The following is a 26896-nucleotide window of genomic DNA, read 5'->3' as shown; positions in this document are numbered from 1 at the left end:
CATGCTCCAGTCCTTGTCACGGTCGGTGTAGCGTGGTGAAATGGCGTCTTTGCAGCTTGCGGCAGTTCGGGCAAAGTTCATGGAAAATACTCTCTTCGGTAATCAATGTTTTCATGTGTTCTAGCATTATGCGCATAGGCGTAGCCTTGCATATGGTCGGTTTAGAGAGCTACATTGTAACTTTCATTGGCTCTCTTTCATTTTTACTCTTCCGAAGCGTACAATTCCTTTCCCTTTGAAAATGGAAAATCGAGTTGTGTTTCGTACCTCATCTTGACGAAAGTTTGTCCTATCTCGCCTCGCCTGGAGTACCTACTTCTCAATGGCGATCAAAGTGTGCCAAAAATGTGCCAAAATGCAGATTCCAATTATGCCTATATAATTGAATGTACTTATTTGCCATATGCTCTGCCAACGCCAAAGTAAAATAAGGAGAAAAAACACCGAAAATGAAAATAAACGACGAGCATCTCCTATATTTGCTGTTAAACTTAAGCTCGCTGTAAACATATTTATTTGACATGATAGGGAATACTGGACTGCATTTACAATTTCTTAGTGGGGCGGATTTTCATGGTGACCGTTTTCAGGGAGTAATGATACCCCCTCCATGCGGACCAGTTGACTCCGTCGGCATAGCTGGTGTGCTTCCCGGCCAGGTACTTCCCGTTGAGATTGGAGGCGTGGCACTTGGTGTACCACCAGGCTCCGTGGAATTTCTGGGCGCAGCTGGTGCCGTACGTATCGTTGTCTCTGTCTTTGGTGGAGAACGGGTGGCCACTGTGACCGGTAAAATTGTCACCGGCGTCGCCCGTGTAGTTGACGGCGGTCAGTCGGTAGTTGTCCGCCTCGGGCGCGATAAGGAAGCCCTGGTAGATGGCGTGCCGCTTCTCGCCATCGAAATCCTCCATATCTATCCGGATCTCGTAGCGCCGGTCCAGCTGGGAGGTTAGTCCCCAGCAGTGTTCTAAAATTGGATTTTGGTTGGGTGTGACGATGATGACCCAAAAATTTAGGATGAGAAAAAAACAAGTGAAAACCTATATCACTTTCGCAATAAAGGCGTAACGCTACGCTGACTGATAATAAAAGAACATACCAAATTCCTGACCACCAAAACTAACCGAAAAAGACTATGCAAATAGGTAAGGATGATATACGGCAGAATTATAACTTTAGCATCTGATCGCCAAGTGTTTCTAAATCCGTCCCATTTTATCCCAACCTTTGTGTTTGATTGAGACTAATGAAGTGAATCACCCTTGTCTCTTATACAGCTAAGAATGAATACCTACTTCAACCAGTGAGATTTCATTTTCCTTACAAGTCAAAATGCATTGTCACAATTGAATGACTGTCCAGTGGCCATCCTTCTCCTAGCCTTAAATCAATGCCTTCCTTTCCGTTTCAGATGCAGACAGCAGATATTACCGTCAGCATCTGCTAAGTTCCTACTCATGCTTACTGGCACGGATCACGGTCCTTCTGCCTGTATATTTCTCCTAAAGAAGATCATCCGCGGACCTCCATCCTCGCGACGCCAGTCGCCATCATGCGAGCGAACTAGGTCTTTAAGAAGCAGATGATGCAATGATTCTGTTGAAATCTGTTGTCATATCTTAAGGAGGGTGGGGGAGGGGCGGGTGAGGGAGCTCTCCCTATATGCAGGCTTTGGTACTAGTGCCATGTGGAGAAGTTTTCTTTCTTTTTTAAGCAAAGGAAGTGGGAAGGAACCTGTCGTTGCCGTTGCAAAGGGTATCATTCTGTCGTCCTGTATCATTGATTTAGTGCAGTTGACTCAGACTGTGTAATGCGTGAGGCGTGGTCATCACTGTGACACTGTCAGACATAAAATCTTAGGTAATCATGATACCCTGATGGGCAGTTTGTTGACGTAACTGATCGCTATGAAACCAGAAACCGTATAACTCATGTGTTCTGGCCTCTGGGACGTTTTGCGCCTACAATATGGCAGCACCGCTTCCAAGATTACTGTATATTTGAGATAATATGCGGCAATATAAGTATGTAGTTTTCGTTCGCATCTGATCTGGTAATATTCGTACAGTGTACACAGTATAGCTTTGAGCTTTCCATTTTCAACAGATATGACAATGGCCGGATGATACTGGGAATGGTGCCTTTGCTCTGGGCACACGGAACGGGACGCAGTATTGAGTATGCAATTGCAGTCGCACTATGCAGCATGACATACGCCGGAAATCTCCCGGCCCGAACGCCGGAACGGCCAGCGATAGTCGGTACTCATTACGCATAGTGAAAATGGAAACGGTGTCAGCGCAACTCTTCGAAAGGAACGGTGCACTACATGAGACTAGACAAAGGGCCACTGATTAGGGCACCCCAAACGGAACGATGTGCACTGCACAGCATAATACGCAATATCGCAATAAAAAGCGTGCAACTAACCAGTAACCAGGGCATCCATATCGGAACGGAACGGGATGCAAAAAAAAATGATAAAAGGCTGCCACCGACCTCATGGCCGGCCACCGAAACGGAGCGGTAGCTTCGTATCATGTCACGTGATAAGTGCTGAGTGAGAGCGTCAATGATCAGTGATCAGTGATCAGAGCACCCGAAACAGAACGGAGGGCATCAGTGATCACTGATCAGAGCAACTGCAACGGAACGGAGGGCATCGCTGATCAGGACACCCCAAGCGGAAGGGAAAGCGAGAGCACAACTGACCAGAACACCCGAAACGGAACGGGAGTGAACGGAACGCATTAGCGGCTAGCCGAATCGCGATTCCGGCCAAACATGGCCTCAAGAAATAGGTCACAGGTCAAAGGTCATTTGGGTCAGGAATATGAGATTTTCAGAGTAGGTGTCAAATTAATTGACTCGAGGGTCCTGAAAGTTTCGTCGCGATCGGCCGCTTTTTACGCAAGTTATTCTCGAAAAAAACGAGGGGGTTGTTCGTTCGACCCCCCCCCCCTATACGGGCGAGGGATAATTTATTAAAAAGCTAGGGCCTTCTTAATCCCATCTACCAGCTTCAGAACATGTATTGGGCAGATCTGGGAATACCGTATCTTAAATTTATCCCTAGAGGTGTGCCAAGGTATCCTTTCATTCATCTTGGCTTTCCATCGGCCGAACGCTTCGTGTTTAAAAACCTTTAGAAACTAATTGAAATGAATAATTGGCGGTAAGATTATTGCAAAGGCATGAGAAATTAACGTAAAATACATCATTACCGGTCTTATAACCTCATTTCGCGTATGAAACCTGCCAGAGTCCACAGAGTTTCATATTCATCCCTAGGGTGTGCCAGGGTGGCGTGTCAGTCATCTTGAACCCCTGCCCGACCCGACGCCTCGAGTTTTAAAGACATCTAAAAACTAATAACGTAAACAATTTGTGGTGAAATTGATATAATATGATCAGAAAAGAACGCAGAATAAATTAGTATCGGTCTCAAAACATTATTTTGCCTATGAAACCAGCCAGAGCCCGCGGAGTTTTAAATTCATCCCTAGGGTGTGCCCAGGGTGGCTTTTCTCATCTTGGACCTCTACCAGGCGCGACGCCTCGAGCTTTAAAGTCCACTAGAAGCCATTGACGGACATAATTTGTGGCGAAATTAATGCGATAGGATCAGAAATAAACGCAGAATAAATTGGCATCGGTCTCAAAACATTATTTTACCTATGAAACCAGCCAGAGCCTGCGGAGTTTTAAATTCATCCCTAGGGTGTGCGCAGGGTGGCTTTTCTCATCTTGGACCTCTGCCAGGCCCGACGCATCGAGCTTTAAAGTCCTCTAGAAGCCATTGACGGACATAATTTGTGGTGAAATTGATACAATAGGATCAGAAATGAATGTAGAATAAGTTGGTACCTGTCTCATACCCCTATTTTGTATATGAAAGAAGTTAGAGCCCACCAAGTTTTAAATTCATCCCTAGGGTGTGCCAGGGTGTGCCCAGCTGACTGCGGGTCCAAAGATGAAAATTTTGTAGGCGTATCCTGCGCAACTTAGTCAAAAGCGAATTGCAGAGGTAGTGTTTAATTTGCGCAAGCAGCGGCTCATCCGTTTTGCGTTGGCAGCAAACCACTAATCATAGTTGTTATGAATATCCAAAAGCATTCATTCGGAACACAAACCTGGTTTTTACAAACAGTTGAGGTGATCAAGGTCATTCAACGCATATTTGTAGGGCCTTGATATTTGTTATGAATTAAAATGAAATCGGACTTACTCCACAAGAGTTCGTTGGGTCGGAGCTTTCGAATTGTATTACAATTCTTCGTCAGCGAGAGTCGTATCGGATGTTAAGATCGAATCGATGGTACAGTGCGGATCGAACAAAATATTTTGTTCGATCCGCACTGTACCATCGATTCGATCTTAACATCCGATACGACTCTCGCTGACGAAGAATTGTAATACAATTCGAAAGCTCCGACCCAACGAACTCTTGTGGAGTAAGTCCGATTTCATTTTAATTCACAATTCATCTCCACATCATGTCTTTAAAAGCATATTTGTTATTAACAGCTGGAAGTGTGCAAGGTTATTTTCTTTCGTTGTCAGTCAGGGTGAGTTGTTGGGTTTGTGCCTTGATTTCGCATCTTTTTTCATAGGCGCGGGAGCCGGGGGGGCAGTGGGGGCAGCTTGCCCCCCCAACTCTGGGGCCGTGGGGGCGTGCCCCCACAGCTTTGAGACGGAATACCACTCTTTTTTTGCAAATGTTTTCTTTTTTTGTTGAAAAAGCCGAGGGGTGAAAAATAAGTGGCCTAAAACCGATGAGAAAACTAGATTTGGGGGTACCCTAGGTTGATCTCTATTATGGTGTGCCCCCCCCAGTCGGAAAGTAGTTCCCGCGCCCCTGTCTTTTTTTCATGGAAATTATGTATTATGTAGCAAACCTATAAGTTCTAACTATCTATATGGCGCTGCTATGGTATATCTGATAATCTGGCTGTTAATTGTTGAGCATGAGTTGAGCATTTTTCAAAGATGAAAGAATTCCAATTTACCTGGTTTTGGGGATGAAAATATTTTGCCCATTAGGTGTGATTTTCCACCCAAAATTCCGAAAAATGGAACACTGGTCCCCAGAGCCGCTCCAGACCCCACCAGAACTCGCCGTCCAGCTCGCCGAAGCCCCACTTGTAGTGGTGCCAGTCGAGGTAGAAGTTCTGTCTGGGCTGGATGTCGTCGCGCCGCTGGATGACGGTCCAGCCGCCGTCGTCCCCGTCCAGGTCACAGAGGGCGGCCACCGGCCGGTCCAGGCCCGGGTACAGGATGTGCACGCCGCTGCTGGCTCCCGCAGGCAGGTCACTGCAGTCCCTCAGCGGAGCCGCTGTCACCCTTCCCACCTGGCTCTGGAGGGCGCTCAGCTGTGCGGTGTGAGCTGCCAGACCTTCGGCGACATCAGCGAGCCCTTCGGTCAAACCGGACCCAAGTCTGGCCAGTTCAGCACTCTGTTCCGAGAGCTGAGCGCTTTGTTCCGAGAGCTGGGTACCCTGAGACGCCAGCGTTGATCGTAGCTCGACCATCTGCTCTGTGACAGTCTCATTGTGCGCAGCCAGAGCGGAGGTCTGGGCGTCCAGTCCAGCGTCCAGTCTGGACTGCAGACTGTTCAGCTGACTGGCCAACTGAGCGATCTGCTCAGTCTGTGTGAGACACTGGCTCTGTGCTTCAGAGAGTCTCTGACTCATGCCGGTGACCACCTCCCTGGAGACCGCCCTCACCGTACCGTCGAGAACGCTGCGCATGTGGTCCAGAATGCCGTCCACGGTGCCGTCCAGGCCTCCCCCTTCTGAGGCGCCTTCGTAGCCCACTGGTTCATCGAGCACCGTATCGGCCGAAGCAGTTCGGCAGATGAACAACAGAAGGACGGCAATCACCGAGCTGCCGCCCACGAAGGTCTTCATCTTGAAGATGGAGGTGAAGGCAATGTCTTCCACACAATCTGACTCTCAGACGATGACTGAGTAGCTGAAGGACCTCGGGGTGGGATTTATAAACGGCACCAGCAAAGTTTATTCGTTTGCAGGTTCAGTGACGTAGTTTGCTCTTGGCATTCCCAGGCGGACTTAAGAGTTTATTTGAGAAGCGATACGTGCTTCAGGCAAGCGTCTGGAAAGTCATAACTTGTATGTGGATTTTCCCAAAGACGTTCGTGTCAGCGTTTCGGTGTGTATGAGTATTGTTTATGCTTGGGGTTCCCGGTGATCGTGGCGCTACATTTTGTGGCCTGTTTAATGTTTATGGACAGCTAAATGCTTGTACACAAAGATAGACATGAAGAAGTCTGTCTGTAGGTCAGGGTCGTTGAGATCTGTTGGATAGCGTGTCTACCTACTCTCCAGTTTTTTTTTTGTCAAATATACTAATAAAAACTGCCAAACAATCAAATATAACGTTCTATGAATAGTTACTGCTCTTCCCAAATGTTTTACTTTTTCTTGGTCACTCAAAGTCCATTACATACATTCTTTGACGGTGCCGCTGGCTTGTGGCGTCATCTGTGCGGCTGTGCGCCATTATTCGTATTAGTGACTACCGCATATCCCGTCTGCGGCTCGCCCGCCATTGAGCTGCGATACAACCTTCCGTGATGAGACGACGAAAGTTCTGAGCAGGTGTGAGCCCATTCTTCTGGAGAGAGCTCTCACGGGCCGCGCACGGGTCTGAGTCAGCGTCATTGGCGTGACGGAGCCGCGAGCCCGCCGAGGTCGTGACCCACTGTTACCGCCACCGGACTGTTACGCCATCCGCTTCGTCTCATTCCTGGGATATAATCCGGCATCACCTCCGTGATTAGGAACTGCTCCACAATTAAACAGATCACGAAGCTCGAAATTGGGTGTAATGTTTTATTGAATGGGCGCGTAATATTCCAGGGAATTTGTGTTGCCCCTCCCTTCGTCGTTTTCACCTGACCTGACCGCCAAGCGGGATCAGCCGGTGCTGCTCAGCTGAATTGGAAACCAAATTGTCCTTTCTCATCCCAGTCTACACACCAACGAGAAGTGCACTACCACTCAGTAACTAAGGGAAAACGACTCTGTAACTCACACCCGGGGTCTCCTTGGCAACGGCCAAACTGACACCCGGCACGATCCACCAGAACATAAGGCACTTTCATTACAGCAACAATGTATGTTGGAAATCGCACTTGTGTGGTGACATTATCAGGCGGTTCTCGCGAACATGATACTAATAGAACCACTTACCACCACTAGCGCGCTGTGTGCGCCTGGCCCAGTATGACTGCCTACACCCACACCCACCGACATCTGAGCTAATGGCACAGGTGTCATCCTTTTCTGCTGCACAGATCTTATCTGTTTCTGCTATCATTATTCCTCGCTCGGCTCGGCGACTGTCCCGGCCTGTGTCTTCTGTTTGCCTGTAACTATGTGCCTGCTGTAGGCTTTGCGGGGTTTGTTACCTGTCGTCGCACCTTTGCACTTACACTGTGCTTTCTCATACTTATCCTCTTACTAAGCACTTCCCTCGCACCTGACCCATGTCTCTTTGTGTCGGCAGGCGAGCGGCTCAGTCCGTACGTGCGTCACCACGAGCGGCTCGACTACGGCCGGGCGGCGGTGGAAGCGCGCCACCAGCGGGTGCGACGCGCCACCAACGCCGCCGCCGCGCCGCCGCTGACGCTCGAGTTCGAGGCGCTGCAGCGGCCGTTCCGGCTGCGGTTACGGCGAGAGGCGCGCGTGTTCTCGGCGGACGCCGTGCTCGTGGGTCCGTCGGGACGCTACGAGCCGCTGCAGACGGACCACATCTACGAGGGCCACCTCGAGGGTGAGATGGTGACCCGAGGAGTGCGACTCTAGAGGGGGATGAGCAATGAGCATGGTGTGTGTGTGGGGGGGGGGGGGGGCGAGACATCGGGCATAACCCCAGGGACTGGGAAAGTTGGATGGCGATGTGAGATAACGTCTAACTTAAATGTCGCTGAACTCATCGCATTTCTTGAGGGCAGTGATTATAGTCTTCTTAACGCCATCGCGAAGCAATACAGTTTCGAAGATATCATAACAAGGCTAGTTATGTAATCGTACTCCTATACTGACCGCAATTCATGACTCTTGAGTGTCTCAGTTATGCATCAGGTAAAACAACTGCGCAACAATGCTGTCCGGTACTGCAAACTTACAAAAGTGGCCGCATTATCAGTATCACGAAACTATTTGAAGGCGTCGGCACGCGATGGCTTGTGTCCTGTTGTGCTTGCGGGCTGGCCTGGCGCCTCTGGGTTGGATGGGCTCTGGAGCTCCATAACCTTTGAAGTGGCCTGGTGGCCGCTATGACCGTCGCCTGACTGCGTTTCTGTCCCTTTTCAGGTGTTCCAAACAGTTTTGTGCACGGCTCAGTGCACGACGGAGTGTTCCAGGGCAAAATCGAGACGCCAGATGGGAATTATTACGTGGAGAAGGCGCATCACTACTATCCTCATAACCACTCATCGTCATTTCATTCTGTGATATACTCAGAAGAGCATATAGAGGACCCGTTCCAGCACTTGGAGCGAGGTAGAGGTGAGTCTTTTATACCGGATACGTTATCAGGAACGCGGGCGGATAGAGAGAATAGATTCATCCGTCTCTGAAGTCACTAAAGTAGCTGCTATAGTTTGACAATTTGCGTCGCCTTTGTACGTGTTTTGACATCAGCCTGGGACTAGTTAAAAAAACATCCGCGATCTTCAGTAGGAAACTCGTCAGCACTGCCATCGTTCCTCTTTGATCCATCTCTGTACCCGATAATGAGCACATACTATTCACCAGCCGCCCCTCTCATCAGCTCCCGGCCTAATGAAGCTCCGTTACCTCACGCAGGTCCGTTCGGCGGCTGCGGCGTCGATGGTGACGTGTCTGAATGGATGCACAAAGTACAAAACTCGGCCATCGACGACGACGAGACAGAGTTTCGGGCGGCGGCAGAGGAGCGCGAGCACCGGCGGCGGGAGCGCGAGCGGCCGAGCGCCGCCCGACGCGTGGCGCACGACGCCAGGCACTACAAATACACGGAGGTGAGCGGACGGGTAGCGAGGACGGAGGGGGGGGGGGGCAGTGCTCGGGGGTTTGGTTAGCAGGCTGGTGGGGAAACCGGGGAGTGGAGGGGTTACACGGAGAGAACTGAGCGCCGGCGTGGCGAACAGATGAACAGAATATGGCAGGTGTTGCTTTGGGAAGCCATCTTCAAACGCGATTTGTTATGTGAATCACTGCAGCTGGGGTTTGGTATTAGCGTTATGGTCCATGTATCTTGCAAGCACGTGAGACATTGTGCCCGCGGTACTGCTGGCGCTACCCAATTTATCGAGGTGAAGGTTATCGCGGACGGTCAGAATGGCAGAACCACCGCTCTCATTGTCGGCTGCCGCTGACATTTGCATTGTACCGTCTCTGTGCATTAAACACGAACGTCCCCATCGACACGGCTATAGCAGTTGCTGGGCCCTAAAATGCGGCCCCAAATAAACACTGTCACGGAGCAGCGTCGGCCAGTGAGCTGGCGACCGGGATGACCAAATACTGGACAGTGGGCAGCCCCGAGGGTGACTCATGCGCCAGAGACACTGTCGACTCGGTTGGGTCATACACTGCGGTGGAATGGTCGCAACCGTCATGTTTGGGGTGTCAAGATTAGTTATTGTTTTTTTTTGTCATAAATTCATCCGTCGTGTTGAGACGACTGTTTCGATTTTTTTGTCCCTGAATGTGAATTAGACTTTGTTCATGAATGCGAATTAGACAAGGTCACCTGTCCATTCCACTCTTAAGAATTATCGGCACCATTGCTACATTGTGTTTGGTTTATTGTGTTCAGTCAAGTATGAGCGTGCAACAGGCAGCATTGCAAACGTGGGAAAAGCCAGCTGCTCTTTGTCTCGGCGTCTTTGGAATCCAGCGTGTATTGGCGCTGAGGTTCGCCTCCGAATGTTCGTCTTTGCTTGTCCTTCTGCCCGGTTGAGTTCAGTGTCGATTATCTCTGACATATTCCGTTTATAAGAGACTCATCAGAGACACTCCTTCCCCTGCACGGTTGCCAGTTACCACCGTCCCACCCCATCAGCTGACCCCATCGCCGCCCGCAGGAGGCGCAGCGCCACCTGGACGCCGGCCGGTCGCGGTCTCGCCGGGCTCCCCGCCAGGGCGGCGCCACTAGTCACCTGCCCGACAGCCGAGGCACTTGCAGTCTGTCGGTGGAGACAGACCCTATGCTGTGGCGGCATGTGTTCGAGAAGGAGGGTGGAGACGACCGGCGCACTCGCGAGGAACTCACGTCCATGGTGGCGTCACACGTCAAGGCCGTCAACCGCGTGTACGACAAGGAGCAGTTTGACGGCAGTTACGCCCACCGGGGAATACAGTTCGAGGTGCAGCGACTCAAGGTAGGAGAGTCGAGCACTACAGCGGGAGTGGTGATGATGGGGTGGATAGGGTGACAGGGAGGGTATTGGTGGCATTAGTGTGTAGCTGGTGTTGGTGGGAGTGGGCAGAGTAGGATGAAAAGTGGATGCATTGTGCCGCTAAGTCGTTACACGTTAGAGTCCGGTTTTATTGAGCAATAAATTAGTACTCAGTGTGCCTAGCTGTTGGTGAAGGGCTACGCTCGTGACAACGAGCGTGGTGCCATCTGTAGTGTACCCGATTGAGCTATGTTGATGGAAACGGCTGACAGCGACATTGCTTTACCCCGTCCGCTTTAATATTGATGACACCTCTGGGATATTACTAGCCAAGATTACTTTACTAATGATTGCTAGCGGCACATGTCATGATATGCGGGTCTCTCGTAGATCACCACGCATGAATTTTCTCAACTTTGTGCCGTTCTTCTCAGATTGATGACGACAGCACATGTCGACCATCGTATCGCGGCCGGGACCGAAACAAGTTCTGTGTTCCTAACGTGGACGTGTCCAACTTCCTGAACCTTCACTCGGAGGACGACCACGACGCCTTCTGCCTGTCCTACGTGTTCACCTACCGCGACTTCAACAAGGGCACCCTGGGCCTGGCCTGGGTGGCCTCGCCCGCAGGTCAGTGGCGCTCAACAGGGAAGGGTCGTGGATGGCTGGCTACCAGGGAAGGTCGGAATAAAATAAATGAAACAACACTGCACTTGTTTCCTTTTAGGTTACTGTATGCTTTGAACAGGCAGTAACTACTTGCACAAAACTTTGATTATTTCCTATTGTAATTTCATCTCCTGTTGTGCATTGCGATTGACAGTCTCTTTTTCTCGTTTGTTTTTTTCTTCCGAAATTGACCCGCCTTTCTCCATCGTCTCGCGACTAACTGGCGACTCTGATTGGTGCCCTCGACAGGTGCGTCGGGCGGCATCTGTGAGCGTTACAAACCGTTCGCGGACAACATCGGCGGCTCCCAGCGCACCAACAAGCGCTCCCTGAACACTGGCATCATCACGTTCGTCAACTACCACTCGCGGGTGCCGCCGCGCGTCTCGCAGCTGACCCTGGCGCACGAGATCGGCCACAACATGGGCTCACCACACGACTGGCCGAGCGACTGCACACCCGGCGGGCCGAACGGGAACTACATCATGTTCGCCAGCGCCACCAGTGGCGACCTGCCCAACAACAGCAAGTTCTCCGAGTGCAGCCGGCGGAATATCAGCTCCGTGCTGGACGCCATATCGTCGGGAAAGAAACGCGACTGCTTTACGAGTGAGTACCGCGATCGTTTTAGTGGTTTGGCGTCCTATTTGTCGTGCGGAGTGGGAGCTGGGGTGGGGAGAGGGAGACACCTTTAGACGCCAGAGGCTTTGTTATGGAGTTCTGGAACTCAGTATGCCCCGTCAGACCGATTGTCAACGTTTAGACAAGCACGCTGACATTGGCACGACAGCTGCGCGAAATTAAAGTTACGTGGCGTGCGCGATAACGGGTTACAGAGCGATCAACGCCTGACAAGCCGCTTCAGACGGCTATTTCTGTTGTGAATCCGGCTGTAATGCCGGACTTATGTCGGGCTCGAATCCGCCGTTCTTAGATCCCGGGTGTATCTGATCGCCGGGGGCTGAGGCGCCACCTGAATAGTTGATGTTTGATGAGTAGACCGTCATCGGGGCTGCGGCGCGGATCAAAGCCATCGGCAGAGGCGTCGCTCGTCAATGACCCTCTGTGCCAGCAGGCCGCGGGCCGGCCGGTGGCGCGGATCGTCCGCGAGTAGTGGCCGATTGAGGCGTCCGTCTGCGGCCCTCTGCAGGCTTCCGGCCCTCTGTTGACACTGTGCTCACACTTTCAAACCGATTGGCCAGCCCTCCTTGAAAAGACGATACCGGGAATTCTGCCGCCGGGCGCTAGCCTTAGAACGTTTGGTGGGGTTTCTAGTTCAATGTGAGTCGTTCAAACCCCTGGGGCACTTATAAGACTTACCTCGGCGCCACGGCATTTGTGGTATGGCTTGTTTTGATAATTTTCGCTCGACGATAGAAAAGGCCTAATCTGAGTCAAAATTAGTTGGCCTGCGGGTACTTTCCAAGCGGATCAAAATACATCTTGGAAGGGTTTATGTAAAGCGTAATGTTATATAATCCAGGTCAACCTGAAATGTTCAAGTTAACCCTCTCGTCGTTTTTCTATCGAACATCACAAAAGTTGTGCTGGATAACTGAACTGTTTTGTTTTTAGAAGTAGAAGTTGAACAACGTTACATAAATGCTGACGTAATATTTCTGTAAACAGTGTGGTAAACAAGCGATGTTCACAGCAGCGTATAGTCAGTGGGCATATTTTCCAACATCTTACAATGGGAAGATAGCATGTAGGATATTGCACTATATGCTGCCATATTCACTACTCTCCTAGGAGGTGATGCATGCCTCTCGCTCTCCGAAGGCTGTGCCAGAGTCACACCACCAGGGAGGTTACGTCACAATGACGTCATCCTGCTGCTCTGCCGCTAATGCAGCGTGACAAGTTGGAAACGGGAGTGCTGGCGGGTGGCTCCCTGCGGGACGGAGTCGGGACGGAGGCTCGGCCGGCGGCGGACAGTGACCCGTGCTCAGGCACCGGTTGATCTGCCGCGGGCTAGCTACGAACGTCTGGTCGACCGCGAGAGCTGAGAGCTGTCCATCCCCTGTTCTTCCTCCTGGCTAGGCATTTGGCGAATTGTATTCGCCATCACGTCAGACTCATGCACTTATCCACTGTTTTCATTCCCGCAGCCTCACTGCAGCTCATTCATTCAACATACCAGAGTGAAAGTGGTCTGATGGGGGTGAATGGCTCCGGACCTTCCGGACTGATGGGATGTCACTGCCACTCGGCGGAACCATATATAGACCTGTCGTCGGCCGGTGACCGCGCGGCACTGACCTTTCCCTGTCCCTGTCATAGGTCTCCATCAGGGCTGATCTGTGCCGTGCCGTCTGTTTGTCTGATAACAGACCGGGTGCCGGGGCGACCCGGCCACGGCTGGCATCTGACTGGGTTGGTGACGGCAATTAGTGTCACGGCCCGTCCTATCCTTTGGTGATGACTGAGTGGTTATGCTGGTAATGGTGCACCCGGTAATAGGAAGAATGTGATTGTGCTCAACGTGTCTCAACATTTACTTTTCTATTGCTACTCAACATAGGGAGAATGTTGTGACGGCTGAGACAGGGCGGTAGGGTTTGACCGCGGCTGATGCGAGTCAGGATCGGACTGCGGACCGACGACGCTGTGGTAGAGCATGCTGTCGCTGTGGCGACCAGACGCAGTGATCTCCAGTCCATCATGGTTGCATGATCGCCGACCAACTCTCATAGCCAGCTGAGCTGAATGCTGTGGCATTGGATGGTCCGACATCAAGGAAAATCGCTCATCGCCGGCGACAGGCGGCGGCGGCATCGTCTCCGACTTTGTATTCGGGAGGGGCGTCTCCGTTTGGCGTCGGTGAGCGACCTCGGTCTGACCGCCGGACTGTGAGCGTTACTCCGCTGCCCGCGGCGTCCCGGGCCGCCGGTAACAGGGTTAACGCTGCACTGCGCGTCGGCAGGGCGGGGCCGGCCGCGTCCCCCGCCGCGCCGTAACGTGGTTATCGCTGTGACAGACAGACACAGACAGGCAGAGAGCCGGACAGACTGAGTGGGCCGGCCGACGGGCCCGGCCCGCCCCGGGCGTGTTAGGCGTTCACCCTTAAATCTCTCTCTCTCTCTCTCTCTCTCTCTCTCTCTCTCTCTCTCTCTCTCTCTCTCTCTCTCTCTCTCTCTCTCTCTCTCTCTCTCTCTCTCTCTCTCTCTCTCTCTCTCTCTCTCTCTCTCTCTCTCTCTCTCTGTCTCTCTCTCCCTCTCCCTCTCCCTTTTCCTCTCCCTCTCCCTGACTCCCCCTTTCCTCTCTCCATCCTCTGCAGCCTGCCTAGCCTCGAACTCCTGTGTGTCTCCACCGGTCTAACGACGTAGCGTTTATGACCCGCCCGGGTCCAGTTGGAGCTCAGCCACATCGCATCTCATTCCACAGCGGCGGGATGTTTGTGTTTGAATGTGTGGCCCCGTCTGATTGCAACGGCCCCTCGGTGACGCACTTTGCACCCAGGCCACTGGGAATAGAGGTCAAACTGAACTGCAGTATCAGATCAGTTTTCGGGCTTGGTTTGAAATCGAATGGTCCTCTAGAGGTTTCGACGGATGAACTGCGTTATGTGGGTTGACAAAGTGTTTTATTGGGTGTTCAGTAGGCATACCTTTGCACATCTCCACCTCTTTGTATAATGTGACGTCGTTGAGCCCTGGCCTCGTGTCTGATTTTCGGTGTGGGCGCCCGGCCACATTTTCCAGTCGAATGTCGCCCGTGCCGGCGTCGGCGACCACTCTTCTCGGCGGTGTTTTATAGGGTGGTCGGTGGTAGCGGCCTCTCCCAATCAGGAGCGCCAGATTGGACGCGTCTGTATTGACACGGCTGGCTCGCGGAGCAGGCCGGACGGGTGTGCCGTGAGGTGGGGCTCTCTAGCAGTGGTCGCATCTCGCGATAAAGTTTGGACACGAACAGTGTTCCAATATTGAATTTAATCTTTAATTGATTTGTCCAGCACTAGTTCTCGATCTTCAATTTTTGTGTTAAATTATGCGTGATATCAATCACCAACTGCAATCCATGAATCCTAAGTTTTACTGCTGTTGATGACGGAAGTAGACGTTTCATAGAACTGGAAATAGGTACCCTGGGTAATATTTTATTTTGTATTGGCCTACTTATCCCGTATGCTGCTTCTATTGTTAAACAGGTGTCCTTTTCATAATTTTTATATGCATCGGGCAATTACCGACATAGTCCAAGTCATGTAGTAATACGATATATGTAGAAATAGCTCTCGGTGGGAAAAGCTCTGATTACGCGCATTCCTCTGATGAACATTCACGATACCGATGACGGTGTCTTGTCCTGATCCTCTCTCAGGAAGAAACGCGCCTTCAATCCGGCCATTGTGTAATGCATCCCCAATGTCGGCGCCACAGTCAGCGGCGCCAGCCCGGTCCCGACTGCATTAGACCCCGTCCTGCAGCTCGGCTTTCTTCTGTGGTCGATCTAATACCAACATATAGAGGACAGGCGACAGTCCGGATTGAATAATTGTAGCGGATCTGGCCCGTTTGCTGCCCTGATGATTCACAAAAAGTGACACGATACGATGGCGGTTGCATATTCACAAAAAAATTGAACAATTTCATCTTATCTTGTGGTGAACTAATTTTTGGTACTTGTAATAGACACCCTGATGAAAAGATATAGCAATAAATGTCAAAAGCAATTTAATTCATTTCAATGCATTTTGATGAGTTGTTCAGTTGGCGCTAGCTCATTAATTATGAAACATAATTACGCTCTCACGAATTTGCAAATGTCATTTACATCTGTTGACATATCTTCATTCCACTCGTTGGTGTGCTATAAGCTTAACATATTGGAGCAACGTAACTACCTAATTAAGGAAACGCGGAGTGGCGAATTAAAGTGAGCATATCATGCATATGGTGGGGTGACTATCAATCATCAAAACATGGTTCGTGGCAAATGTGCATACCTATACGGTATGCATACAAAGGAGCGCTCATTGACATGCTTTTAGCCTGGTAGTTGGGTTTAACAAGTCGGAAGCTTATTATTTTGATGAAAATTTTTGCGCCTTTATATCCCATCCATCGCTCATCGAAATCTTCACGATGCCTGCAATGCTGATCATTGATCAATATATCGCAGCTTCCATTCCGATTTCCGAACCACAAGACCATTAGGTACAATTAGGTACCGAAACCGAACCGTTAGTCATATATGTAGTAAAACACACAAAAGTTTCAGTGAACGCATCGTGGTACTGTTGCAGAGAAATCGGTAGCGAATAATCGAGTGCGGAGTGACCCTCACCTCACTAACCACGCCGCGACAATTCATTCCGTCCTCGCTCCCATCTCCGTCGAGATTTGGTCGGAGCGGAGGGTAGGCTGTTCCGCACGGCAGCTCTGCGCTGCGGTACAGCCTACCTTCCCGTTACTCGGCCGCGCCGCTACTCTGCTGCCAGCGCCGAGTCCGATGTAAGTGACAATCTAAGTGGGGCGTACTTACTACCTACCCGCCTACTTACGACTTGGCTGCAAGGGTCTTGCAAAGACCCATTTTTATGCCACCTTTGCTTGTTTCGGGTTTCATTTTCCAGGTGGTTTTTATAGGACATTCATTTTGCTGGCTCGTTGACGACATGGCTCGACCTTTTAAAATGACTCAATTTGATGTCACCCTTTGAAGGGGAGCAAAGAGTTGCCTACCATTGAAAACTGGGCCGGGTCGCTGTAAATGTTTTCGCCTTTTGTCGCTGGCCTGGCAGTGATGGCGGACGCACGGTCGGACGTCGCGCTCTTTGTGCCAGTATTGGGCCAATATGTGTCAGGTTTCGGGGTACGCCCAGAGGGGACACCCGAGCCTGTGACACACAGCGCGCAGCGGCACTGGCACGGCCGACGGTGGTGGCCGCTGCCGGGACAGCCGCTGGAACGGCACAGCGCATCCGACTCTGAACGGCGGCGATAATAGTTCTGAATGGCGACACAGCGCTGCGCGTAAACATGCTGGCAAAAGATTGGCTTAGTGCGAAGCTGAGCGGAAAATAGGGACTTTTCGTATAGTCGGCTAGTAGTGGTACATTGCTGGGAAGATTGCTGTTGTTAAGCTTCTTAGCAATACGGCAACTCTAAATAAACGGCTTATTAAACTCTGTTAACGTCCTTATTGACATTCGCATTCCGACAGCGTCGTGTTGAGCTGAGTTCCATTTGTTGATAAACTGGCGAGAGCCGTGGCATCGGCCTACGATGGAGCCTTTCATCTGACTGGCACAGAGCGCAGGCGGTGACCTGCGGCGGGATCGGCCTCACCAGAGCAGAGCACAGGCGGTGATCTGCTGCGGCGGGGTCCCTGGCCTCACCAGAGCAGAGCGCAGGCGGTGACCTGTGGCGGGATCCTAATTCCGGCGATGACCTATGGCGGGTCCTTATTCCGAGTGTCGCAGAGCACAGGTGGTGACCTGTGGCGGGATATTTATTCCGGCGGTGACCTGTGGCGCCGTATCTGTCGAGCAACAGGTGACCGGTGGCGCAGTTAGCTGGGGTAGGTACTCGGCAGTCGGTCCGGGACGGCCGGCTCGTGAACAGCCATTTCCCGTCTGACCGGGCGCGGAGTGGTCCCTGGGGCGCACTCATGGCACAGGGCAGTGCTGACGGCAACTCGGACCCGAGGGCGGGCAGTCACTGGCGGACGGAGCACTTCCACTCTCTCTCTCTCTCTCTCTCTCTCTCTCTCTCTCTCTCTCTCTCTCTCTCTCTCTCTCTCTCTCTCTCTCTCTCTCTCTCTCTCTCTCTCTCTCTCTCTCTCTCTCTCTCTCTCTCTCTCTCTCTCTCTCTCTCTCTCTCCTCTCGCTCTGTCACTCTCACTCTCACTCTCACTCTCACTCGCACTCGCACTCGCACTGTTTTCTCAGCCCTCCTCTCCTATCATATTCTGTGCAGAACTTATTTCATCCTTGTTAACTCGGTAATTATGGGCAAAAGTTAAAAGAACGTTTTCAAATGTATGTTATTTGTTATAAAATGGTTTCCATCCAAATTCGAGGAGCCGTTTAAAGGCTCTCGCGCAACACAGCGCTTTAAGGATTTTGAAGCACGCTACTGTTTGCATTAGTTTTTTCTTTCAGTGCATTTTTAGCTGTAACCCCACTTGAAGACAGGTCGAATAAGTAATGTTGCGATGGCTTTTAGCTCTGCCTAATGTTAATTGGAGTTCCTGTAACAGTTTGTTTCAACAAGCTAAGTTCTAAACCTTTGAATTTGCTAATTAGCAAGCTATTTGCTGAAGTTAAGCCGAGTTTGTTCCGGAGGCACTGATCTGCACCGTCCGCATTGGCTATTTCATAATTGCCGAACTCGTTTAAAAGTCTACACTTGTTTCCAATGTCCGTTCAGAAATCAGAAGGAAACCTTCCAGCACACTCCCCGACTTGACACTGTCGCCTCCCTATTACCACACGCCTATTATCACACGCCTTTCGGCCCTACCGCGACCGTAGCGCCACGTGGAGATCTTAAGATCTCTGGAGATCTTAAATAGACCCACTGTACGTTATGCATCAACAGTCAACACATTTAAAACTTCGACGTTGTTGAAGCCTTCTAGAATAGAAGTTTATATGATGACGACTGGCCCTAAAAAGTTCTGACAAATATCAACGCCTGGCGTCCGCGTAGGATTGCGCTTTGACGTGTTTTCTCTCTTGTAGAAAGTATTTGCAAGAGCATCGCAGCTATGGCTTTGTTTTTATATGCATAAAGCTGCTTTTAGTTCATTGGTCCGATCAAAATGTTGACTTTTCGGACCGGCGCTGTGACGTGATCGTTATATTACGAACTTGGACTTTCACTGGGTAGTCACTATTGGTGTTTCGCGTGCTCCACTTTCATTTGTCGTCCGCTGCTCCTGGACAGTTGATTGGTGGTGTTGTGGCGTCCGCTTTGTCTGTCGGAGACTCCTTTCTGATGTTCAGCCTTTCTGTAATCATATTTCAGCGCAGCCGAGTAAATGGAGAGCCACAAATCGCTCGGCGCGGGATGTAATTTATGAACAATGGATCAAACCGGGCACTTGAGGCCTAGCGCGCTGCATTTCGGCGATGAATAATTCGGCGAACCATCATGTGTCGGGTCGACCTGACACGACCTGGTGGTTGGAGCGCCGAGCTGAATACCGTCGGCAGCTTTCCTCTGCGAAACAGATCAGTCATGTCATACAGCCCTCCATCGAACAGCCATCCTGATAAAAGCATTGATCTATTTGTCCTCTGCATCAAATTGAAATGAAATGTCAAGTCACGTCCGCCGATGACCCCCGTAGTCCTGGGCGCCCTAAACCTCAACCTCAACATCAAGTCACGTCTTGTTCTGTTTACTTCCGCTTTTATGTCCCTATTTTTTGTTAAAGATTCTATGATAATAGATGTGTCGGTTTTGCATTCTTCCTTGCGAAGGATATCCAGGATTCTTCATTGCCAGCAATATTTCTCTTCGCCTGATGTCAGTCGGACAGCTCCGCGTCTCACGTCATGTCACGACTCTTCACTGGACGTGACCTGTGCGTCACGTTTCCATTCATGGCACGTCACGCGCCGATTAAATTTGCCGTCGGCGCTGTGACCCGTTCCACTGCCGTCGCTGCTAGTGTCGCTGCCGACGTTTGAGGCCAATATGTGCTGGACGCCGTGCTATGTATCGACTGCCGACTGGACCGCACGACCTAGTCCCAATGTGGGCAGCACTGATCGTACTTAGCTGGTGTCCGTGCCACCGCCACCGACCCCTAGGGGCGGAGTGGACTAGCTACTACATAGCTTACACGGAAGTTTCCACGGACAATGTATGATAGTTTATCGCAGCAAGATGATGTGTTGCAAAGGAACTAACCTGCACATGTGCGAGTGGTGAACGGGCTCGGTCTGAAATGTTGTCCCGTGCGCTTGATAGTTGTATTTCCTCTGAGGTTCTTGGCTATTCAGACCTGCCTGCAAGGCTATATCTCCCCGACTAAAATGACAGTCTAGGGGAAGCGCGGTACAGCTAATGGGGTTTCTTTCTCAAAGGATTCATACATTTTGAAGATAGTGAGGAGGTATTCTGTTGTGCATTAGAGGAGTTTCGCTCCACAGTACCGTTATTACCGATTTGTTTGCCGGCAACTGGCTTCGAGTCCATCGCTCTACTAGAGCTTGGGGTCACTAGGGAATTCTTGAGAGGAGTTTTAGGGGTCAATAAGTCCTAGTCCAAATTTTTGACGTCACTGACCACTGTTGACGTTTTTCTTTTCTTTTTGTCATCGGTTGTTTTGTCTGTATTGATCATTTTAAGCAGCAGGTCGGAGCCAGTTGATGGGACCTGATCATTATGTTGGGTGAGGCAATTTGGCTGCTCAGTAGTCACCGAAGCGCCGGCGGCCGGTGTGTTCCGTGCCCTGCTCGGCGACTCTCAGAGGGACAGTCGGTCGGTGGCGTAGCTCGCCTCGCGCTCCGGGGATGGCGTGGCTCGCCTCGCGCGCAGGAGGGATAGAGTAGCTCGCCTGGCGCTCAGCTTATCGCCGGATGTCACCGACAGTCCCCGGTCGGACAAACGACCCGCGCACCGGCGTCGCTCGAGGACTGTGTCGTATCGTAGCCGACCACGGGCCGCGTCTCCTCGAACGGAGCCCCGGACGGAAACGCGACAGAGTGGACACTATCTTCACTCCTTGGAGTGGGCGCCTAGAGGTCAAGGTGGATATAACATTGGGCAGCGCTTTTGCTGCTAAGTTAAAAATGCCTGCTACAAGTGCCTCACAGACCTTCTTTGTCGGCCAAGTAGTGAAGCACCATATTACTTATTGCAAGGGCATATGATTAAGGACATATTATGTTACAAGGACTTCCCCTGTTAGGTACCAGGCTGTTGGGAAGCAGTTGAGTGGGTTTATTTGCTCCGTCTCTTGAGCTCATCAGCTTCGTCGTTTTCCTAATAAATCCTAGGCCCTTGGTAACCGCCCTGAGGGGTGCTCCCGCCTCTCTGCGTTTTCGGTTCATTGGCGTTCTGTTGTGCAGCTCGAATTTCCCTGTCTAATTGCTCTCCTCGGTCCATTTTCCAGGCCTCCGTTGGCGTTACGGGAGCGTGCTCGGTCGGCACGGGGCTGCCCCGCGGTGGGTCGGGTAGTGTTTCCCCTCTGACTCCCCCCCCCCCCGTCATCCCCACAGAGTCGGACGGCGCCTTCTGCGGCAATAAGATCGTCGAGGATGGCGAGGAGTGTGACTGCGGCTTCGACGACGCCGAGTGCACCGAGAGCTGCTGCTACCCGAACCAGGTGTCGGAGTCGGACCGGCGGAGCAACGCCTCGGCAGAGGGCTGCCGTCGGCGCCAGCACACCCAGTGCAGGTGCGCACCCCGCCCGGGCTCCTCACGCTCCTCTGATGAGCCTTGTATCGCACTATACCGTGGGCGGAGATTGTGTGGCGTTATGATTTGTTTTAAATAGAGGGATTAAAAGTATTTAAAGTCTGTAATCCGCTATGAGAGGTAGATGGGCGGACAAGCCAGCGGCGAACGCCTGGTCTGGCGTATGCTTTTTGGCCTGGTTGTCTCATTATACAGAGGCCGATAGTGCTAATACGACGCCTCAGCGTGGTGCTGCTGCTTTCCCATTAGTGTAGGATCACCGGGATCAGATGAAGCCACCTCGCTGATGGTTCCATAAACCCTTACTCGGCAGATTCGGGAAACCCAGTGTGGCGCGCGACAAAACTGCGCAGACTTCTCAATATTCTGAACACAAGCTTTATCCTGGTCCTAAAATGTAAAACACAAGCCATTATGTATTCTGAGACGCGATTAGAATGGGCTTTCTGTAATCCCGAGTTCCGCTTGTTGTCAGAATGCTTGGTAGCTTTGTCTGGGTTTGCGTTTGTTATCTGTAGGGTGGGTGTCGGCCTGTGGTCCCTGCGTGTCCCTACCCAAGTTCCCACTGACGTCATTTTGTTGTGCCGTTGACAGTCCGAGTGAGGGTCCGTGCTGCGACCGGCGCTGCTCGTTTGTGGCCACCTTCGAGCGGCTGCGGTGTCGCTCAGAGGACAACTGCACGTACGACTCGTACTGTGACGGCTACCGGGCCAGCTGTCCGGCGCCGCCGCCGCGACCCGACATGACCGAGTGCAACAGCGGCACCAAGGTAAGACTCGGCGGCGGGACCGGCGGAGACGGTTCCGGCCTCTCACCGGGGCGATCCATTTGTATAACCGGAGTATGCAAGTTTCATGGAGCATACTGGAAGGCGTTGCAATACATTTGCATTATTTTCGTTTGAGTGAAACTTGCATGTTGTGTAATTGGGTCTGTCCGTCCGGCCGGGTCGGTTGGGAGCTCTGGCAGCCAGTCCGCCGGGTCTCGTTCCATGAACTGTGGCTCCATCGCGGAGTGTATGGCTGCTGTACCCGGCCGCGGCCGCCGCTGCTCGGCCCATCGGTCACTGCGCGTGGCTGCCCGTCTGGTAAGGCGGCCCCGATCGGCCCACTGCGGAGGCACTCGGCACTCCAGTCGACCAGCGCTCCACTCCAGAAAGACGAGACGAATCAGAGAAAAAGAGAAAGAGTTATCTGACAAGATTACAGACGCAGCTGCTAGGTTAACAATAGCAAGATCGGAAGAGAATTATATTCGCTTGAAAACACTTAAGGAGGAGCTTGAGGAAATGAGAAAACCCACTATTAATGGCCTGATCGTCCGATCAAAAACAAAGTGGCACGAAGAGGGCGAAAAATCGACAAAGTATTTTCTTGGACTTGAAAAGAGAAATGCCATGAAAAAAACTGTAACATCTCTTGCAATTCAGGGCAAAAAAGTATCAAAGACATCCGCAATACTAAACGAATTTACTCGAGACATGTCGAAGAAATATAATAAACCGCACATATTGCTGCCATCAATGACCAGCTACCTCACAATGACTTCGTCAAATTCACTAAGTGCACATGAAAACGCACTGCTAGATAAACCCATAACGTTTGATGAACTGACAGACGCTTTGCGCAAAATGAAGAAAGGAAAGTCACCCGGCTCGAACGGATATACAGCGTGTTTTTTCAGAAAATTTTGGGACAAATTGGGACCGTTTTTGTATAGAACTCTAATTTTCTCTTACGAGCAAGGTAAGATGCCTTCGACTCATCGAGAGGGTATCATCACTATGATCCCCAAAGCTGGAAAATCGCCCAATAGTTTAAAAGGATGGCGGCCGATAACATTATTAAATGTAGATTTCAAGATCATATCAACAGCTATTGCAGTCAGATTTCAAAAAGTAATAGATAAATTGATCGATCCCTGCCAGACGGCATATATCAGAGGCCGTTTTATTGGAGAAAATACACGTTTAGTATTTGACGTCATTAGTAAGCTGTTGGAAAACGAAAGTCCAGGATTAATTATGTCTGTCGATTTTGAGGCGGCATTCGATTCTATATCTTGGCAATTCATAGACAGAGTCTTAGAAAAGTATAACTTTGGTCCGGTTTTCAGAGAGACTGTTAATCTCTTATATCTCAATGGCGAAAACTTCTCACGAATTTTACTAAACGGCTACTTAGGGGATAAGATAACGCTTAATTCCGGAATTCGACAGGGAGACCCAAGCTCCGGTTATTTATTTAATTTGGCGGTCAATATATTGGCAATAAAAATTAAGGAATCCAAACAGTTGAGGGGCATCACGCTAACAAATCATGTCGAAATACGAATTTCGCAGTACGCCGACGACACCGTATTATTTCTCGAGGACGCAAGGTGTGTGAAAGAAGCCTTGAATGAATTAAAAATCTTCTCCGAAGCATCTGGGTTATACATTAACATAGACAAAACAACGTGTCTCCCAATAGGGCCGTTTCAAGAGAATATGGAAGACATCCATGGTGTTAAATGCGTCAGTGATATGAAAATATTGGGTATTGTTTTTAATAACCAAAGTACCAATATAACTAGTGTCAACTTGGAGCCAAAGCTATTGCAATTGCAAAAAGAAATGGCACAGTGGCGTAGAAGAAACTTAACTATTCTCGGAAGGATCACGGTAGTGAAGTCTTTATTCATAGCAAAATTTGTGCATTTATTCACAGCCCTGCCTAACCCAACACAGATTAACTTGAAACGTCTCAATAATTTATTGTACTCATTCGTATGGGCAGGTAAGAACGACCGTATCAAGCGTGCCAAATTATCCCAAAGCTATAAAGACGGAGGTTTAAAGATGGTTGACATCCAAGCGTTCATAATGAGCATGAAACTCACATGGCTCAAAAGATTAGTAAGTAGTCGGGCTCCATGGGTTAACATCTTTGCTTTAGAGGTAACAAACATACAAGATATTTTTTCATATGGAAGTAAATATCTGAACAAAATAAGTAGTAAAGCGAGCAACCCGTTCTGGAGAGATGTATTGGGCGCATTTGCATATTTCACTAGCATATACCGACTAGATACGCCAGAAATAATGTCTGAAAACATATGGTTTTCAGACTATACCAAATTTACATGCTCCATCATAAAAAGTTGGCAAACAAAAGGTTTACGATTTCTGGGCGACTTGATTGACGAAAATACGGGGCGGTTGCACACAAAAGAGAGCTTACAGAGAGCGTATCACATAAAGATGACCATTCTCTGTTATACCAGCTTGATTCGAAGTTCCATGAAGTCAGAAGTAATGGACAAAATATGTCAACCGACGATTCCATTCAGAATGAATTTGGTAATGAACGAGGCTAATTTCTCTCGTTTAGCCTACACTAAATTAGTACAACATAGAAAGATAGAGCTAAGAGAATCTGACGAAAGACAAAAACAGAAATGGATAAGAGATGTTGGATGCTATGACGAACATAGCTGCCTTGAGGTTAATAACGCCACAAAGTCAACACACATAAGGATTTTCCATTATAAGCTCGTTAATCGTATCCTCGCTACAAATAAATATTTAAATATAATAAAAATAAAAGCTAGTGAAAGTTGTACTTTTTGTAACATGGAGCCGGAAACACTAGCTCATCTGTTCTGGTACTGTCCGATAACAAAGCAGTGTATCAACGCGGTGAAATCGGACATATTGGACAAATACAACATCAACTTAAGCTTAGATCCTAAACTGTGGTTTTTTCCCAAAGACATAAGCGCAAGAGAAACATGCATAATAACATTAGCAAAGCTAGTCATTTATTCAGCACGTATGAAAGAGATCTCACCAAATATTATTCACTTACACAACAAAATAAAACAAGAACTTGAAGTAGAAAGCAAAGCAGCTGAACATACCGGCAAGCAAGACTACTTCAAAAAGAAGTGGGGGTCACTCATAAATATGGGTGACCGACAAAGAAACCAAAACTCAACAAACTAGGAAAATCATCGGTGACTAATAATCAAAAGTCAGCACACTACACATATAGCAGAAACACAAAATAAAATTGGAATACCTACTACAGCCATGTGCAGCGAGCTTCGTCGGTTTGTTGGGCGGGGCAGGGCATGCAGTCCCGATATTTGATTAAACAGGTGACCGCACGAAGGTCCCGTGTACGCTGCCGCCGCCGCGCCCGTCGTCTGGTCGGCCGGGCAGCTGCCGCCGCCGGCGGCGCCGCCGTCGCCGCCACGCACTACGGACGATTGTGTCAGTGTTTCTGCTAACTATGTTGTTTAGATCTTCATCTCTGGGTTTATGATTTGTCATATCCATGCTTTTGTCACTGTTTCGTTGTGGTTAAAGAGTATGTGGTCAGTCAGAGAGCGCGTGCGAGAGAGACCGGCGCGTAGAAGGAATCGGTCCGGTGTCCAGTCCGGTATGGGGCCATGAGGTCAGCTCGTAGGCAAATGCTATTTTGTTATGGATGTTATATTATGTTGGCTAGTTTGGTGCGGAGTGAGCGGAAGACAGGGGCCAGGAGCTTTTTGAGGGCGCTGGAACGTCGTGCGTTTGTGACATGAGATCATGTAAAATGTGGTTTGTCGTAATAAATGATGATGTATGAAAAAAAAAGACCAGCGCTCCACCCGGGCTGGTGCGGGGTGACGCGGCACTCCAGTCGACCAGCGCGCCACCCGGGCTGGTGCGGGGTGACGCGGGGCTGCAGAGCTGGGCCTGCGCTCTGACTGGGCCTTACCTCTGGCTAGCACCAGTCTGTGGCCGGGCTGACCGTTGCCAGGGCTGGCCACTCCGCCGCCCGTCCAGTGCGCAGTACGGTGTGCTGCTGACATGGTCCGATTACGGCTTTAAGAGCTTTGCTGAGGGGTGTCGTGACAAGCAACTTGTCGCGAGTGGTATTCGCATCGAACTGCCCATAAGACGAAGTTGTGTTGCGTGCTTCAGAAAGTTTGTTAATTACACTGGCCGCAACTGCGGAGTTAACGCGGGGATTGCTTGCGAAGGGACTTTTTCAGCTAGCTATTAAAAGTAGATGTGTTTGGGCGTATGGCGTTGCCCTCGCGAATGATTTGTACATACCAAAGGATTGATAATCACGCATTTATGTAATAAGTTAATAACTGTAGTAAATATGTTAGTTTGTCGGAATCGATCGTTCAGGTCCGGTTGAAACCTTTGAAACGCTACGCTTCAGTGACATTCGCCGGCTGTTTGAAATTGGTGGTTAATATTTCATCTGGACTTATTGCATCGCTGATATTGGTGAATCTTTTCCGCTCTTACACCGACTCACCCGGATTTCGCTGATAATGTTTTATACGACGAACCAATAGATCGCTTTTATTGACAACATATCTTCATTAGTGCGGATCCGGTGCCGCGGTTGGGGGATATTATGTGAACTACGCGTATACTGGAGCAGCGCTC

General features: G+C 50.2%; 2 protein-coding genes across 2 annotated transcripts in view; one reads left to right on the top strand and one right to left on the bottom strand.

The window, feature by feature from the left end:
• LOC122368128 (disintegrin and metalloproteinase domain-containing protein 10-like) overlaps window positions 1–26896 on the top strand; it is a 73843-nt gene that overhangs the window by 17111 nt on the left and 29836 nt on the right. The window contains exons 2-9 of the mRNA XM_043341795.1: window positions 7531–7797; window positions 8340–8534; window positions 8835–9028; window positions 10097–10393; window positions 10846–11044; window positions 11333–11692; window positions 21264–21441; window positions 22057–22231. Coding sequence (XP_043197730.1) covers window positions 7531–7797; window positions 8340–8534; window positions 8835–9028; window positions 10097–10393; window positions 10846–11044; window positions 11333–11692; window positions 21264–21441; window positions 22057–22231 — 1865 coding nt within the window. The remainder of the gene's footprint in view (window positions 1–7530; window positions 7798–8339; window positions 8535–8834; window positions 9029–10096; window positions 10394–10845; window positions 11045–11332; window positions 11693–21263; window positions 21442–22056; window positions 22232–26896) is intronic.
• On the bottom strand, window positions 501–5964 carry LOC122368129 (techylectin-5A-like). Its single transcript, XM_043341796.1, has 2 exons — window positions 5092–5964; window positions 501–960 (listed from the first exon to the last, which is right to left on the bottom strand). Exons 1-2 carry the CDS (start codon window positions 5907–5909, stop codon window positions 546–548), a joined length of 1233 nt encoding a protein of 410 aa, XP_043197731.1. The 5' UTR covers window positions 5910–5964; the 3' UTR covers window positions 501–545.

Source organism: Amphibalanus amphitrite, unplaced genomic scaffold (assembly GCF_019059575.1).
Source record: "Amphibalanus amphitrite isolate SeventyFive unplaced genomic scaffold, NRLGWU_Aamphi_draft 000925F_arrow, whole genome shotgun sequence".
Taxonomy (NCBI): domain Eukaryota; kingdom Metazoa; phylum Arthropoda; class Thecostraca; order Balanomorpha; family Balanidae; genus Amphibalanus; species Amphibalanus amphitrite.
Note: the sequence above shows the minus strand (reverse complement) of the source record. Positions and strands in the feature narration are given on the sequence as shown.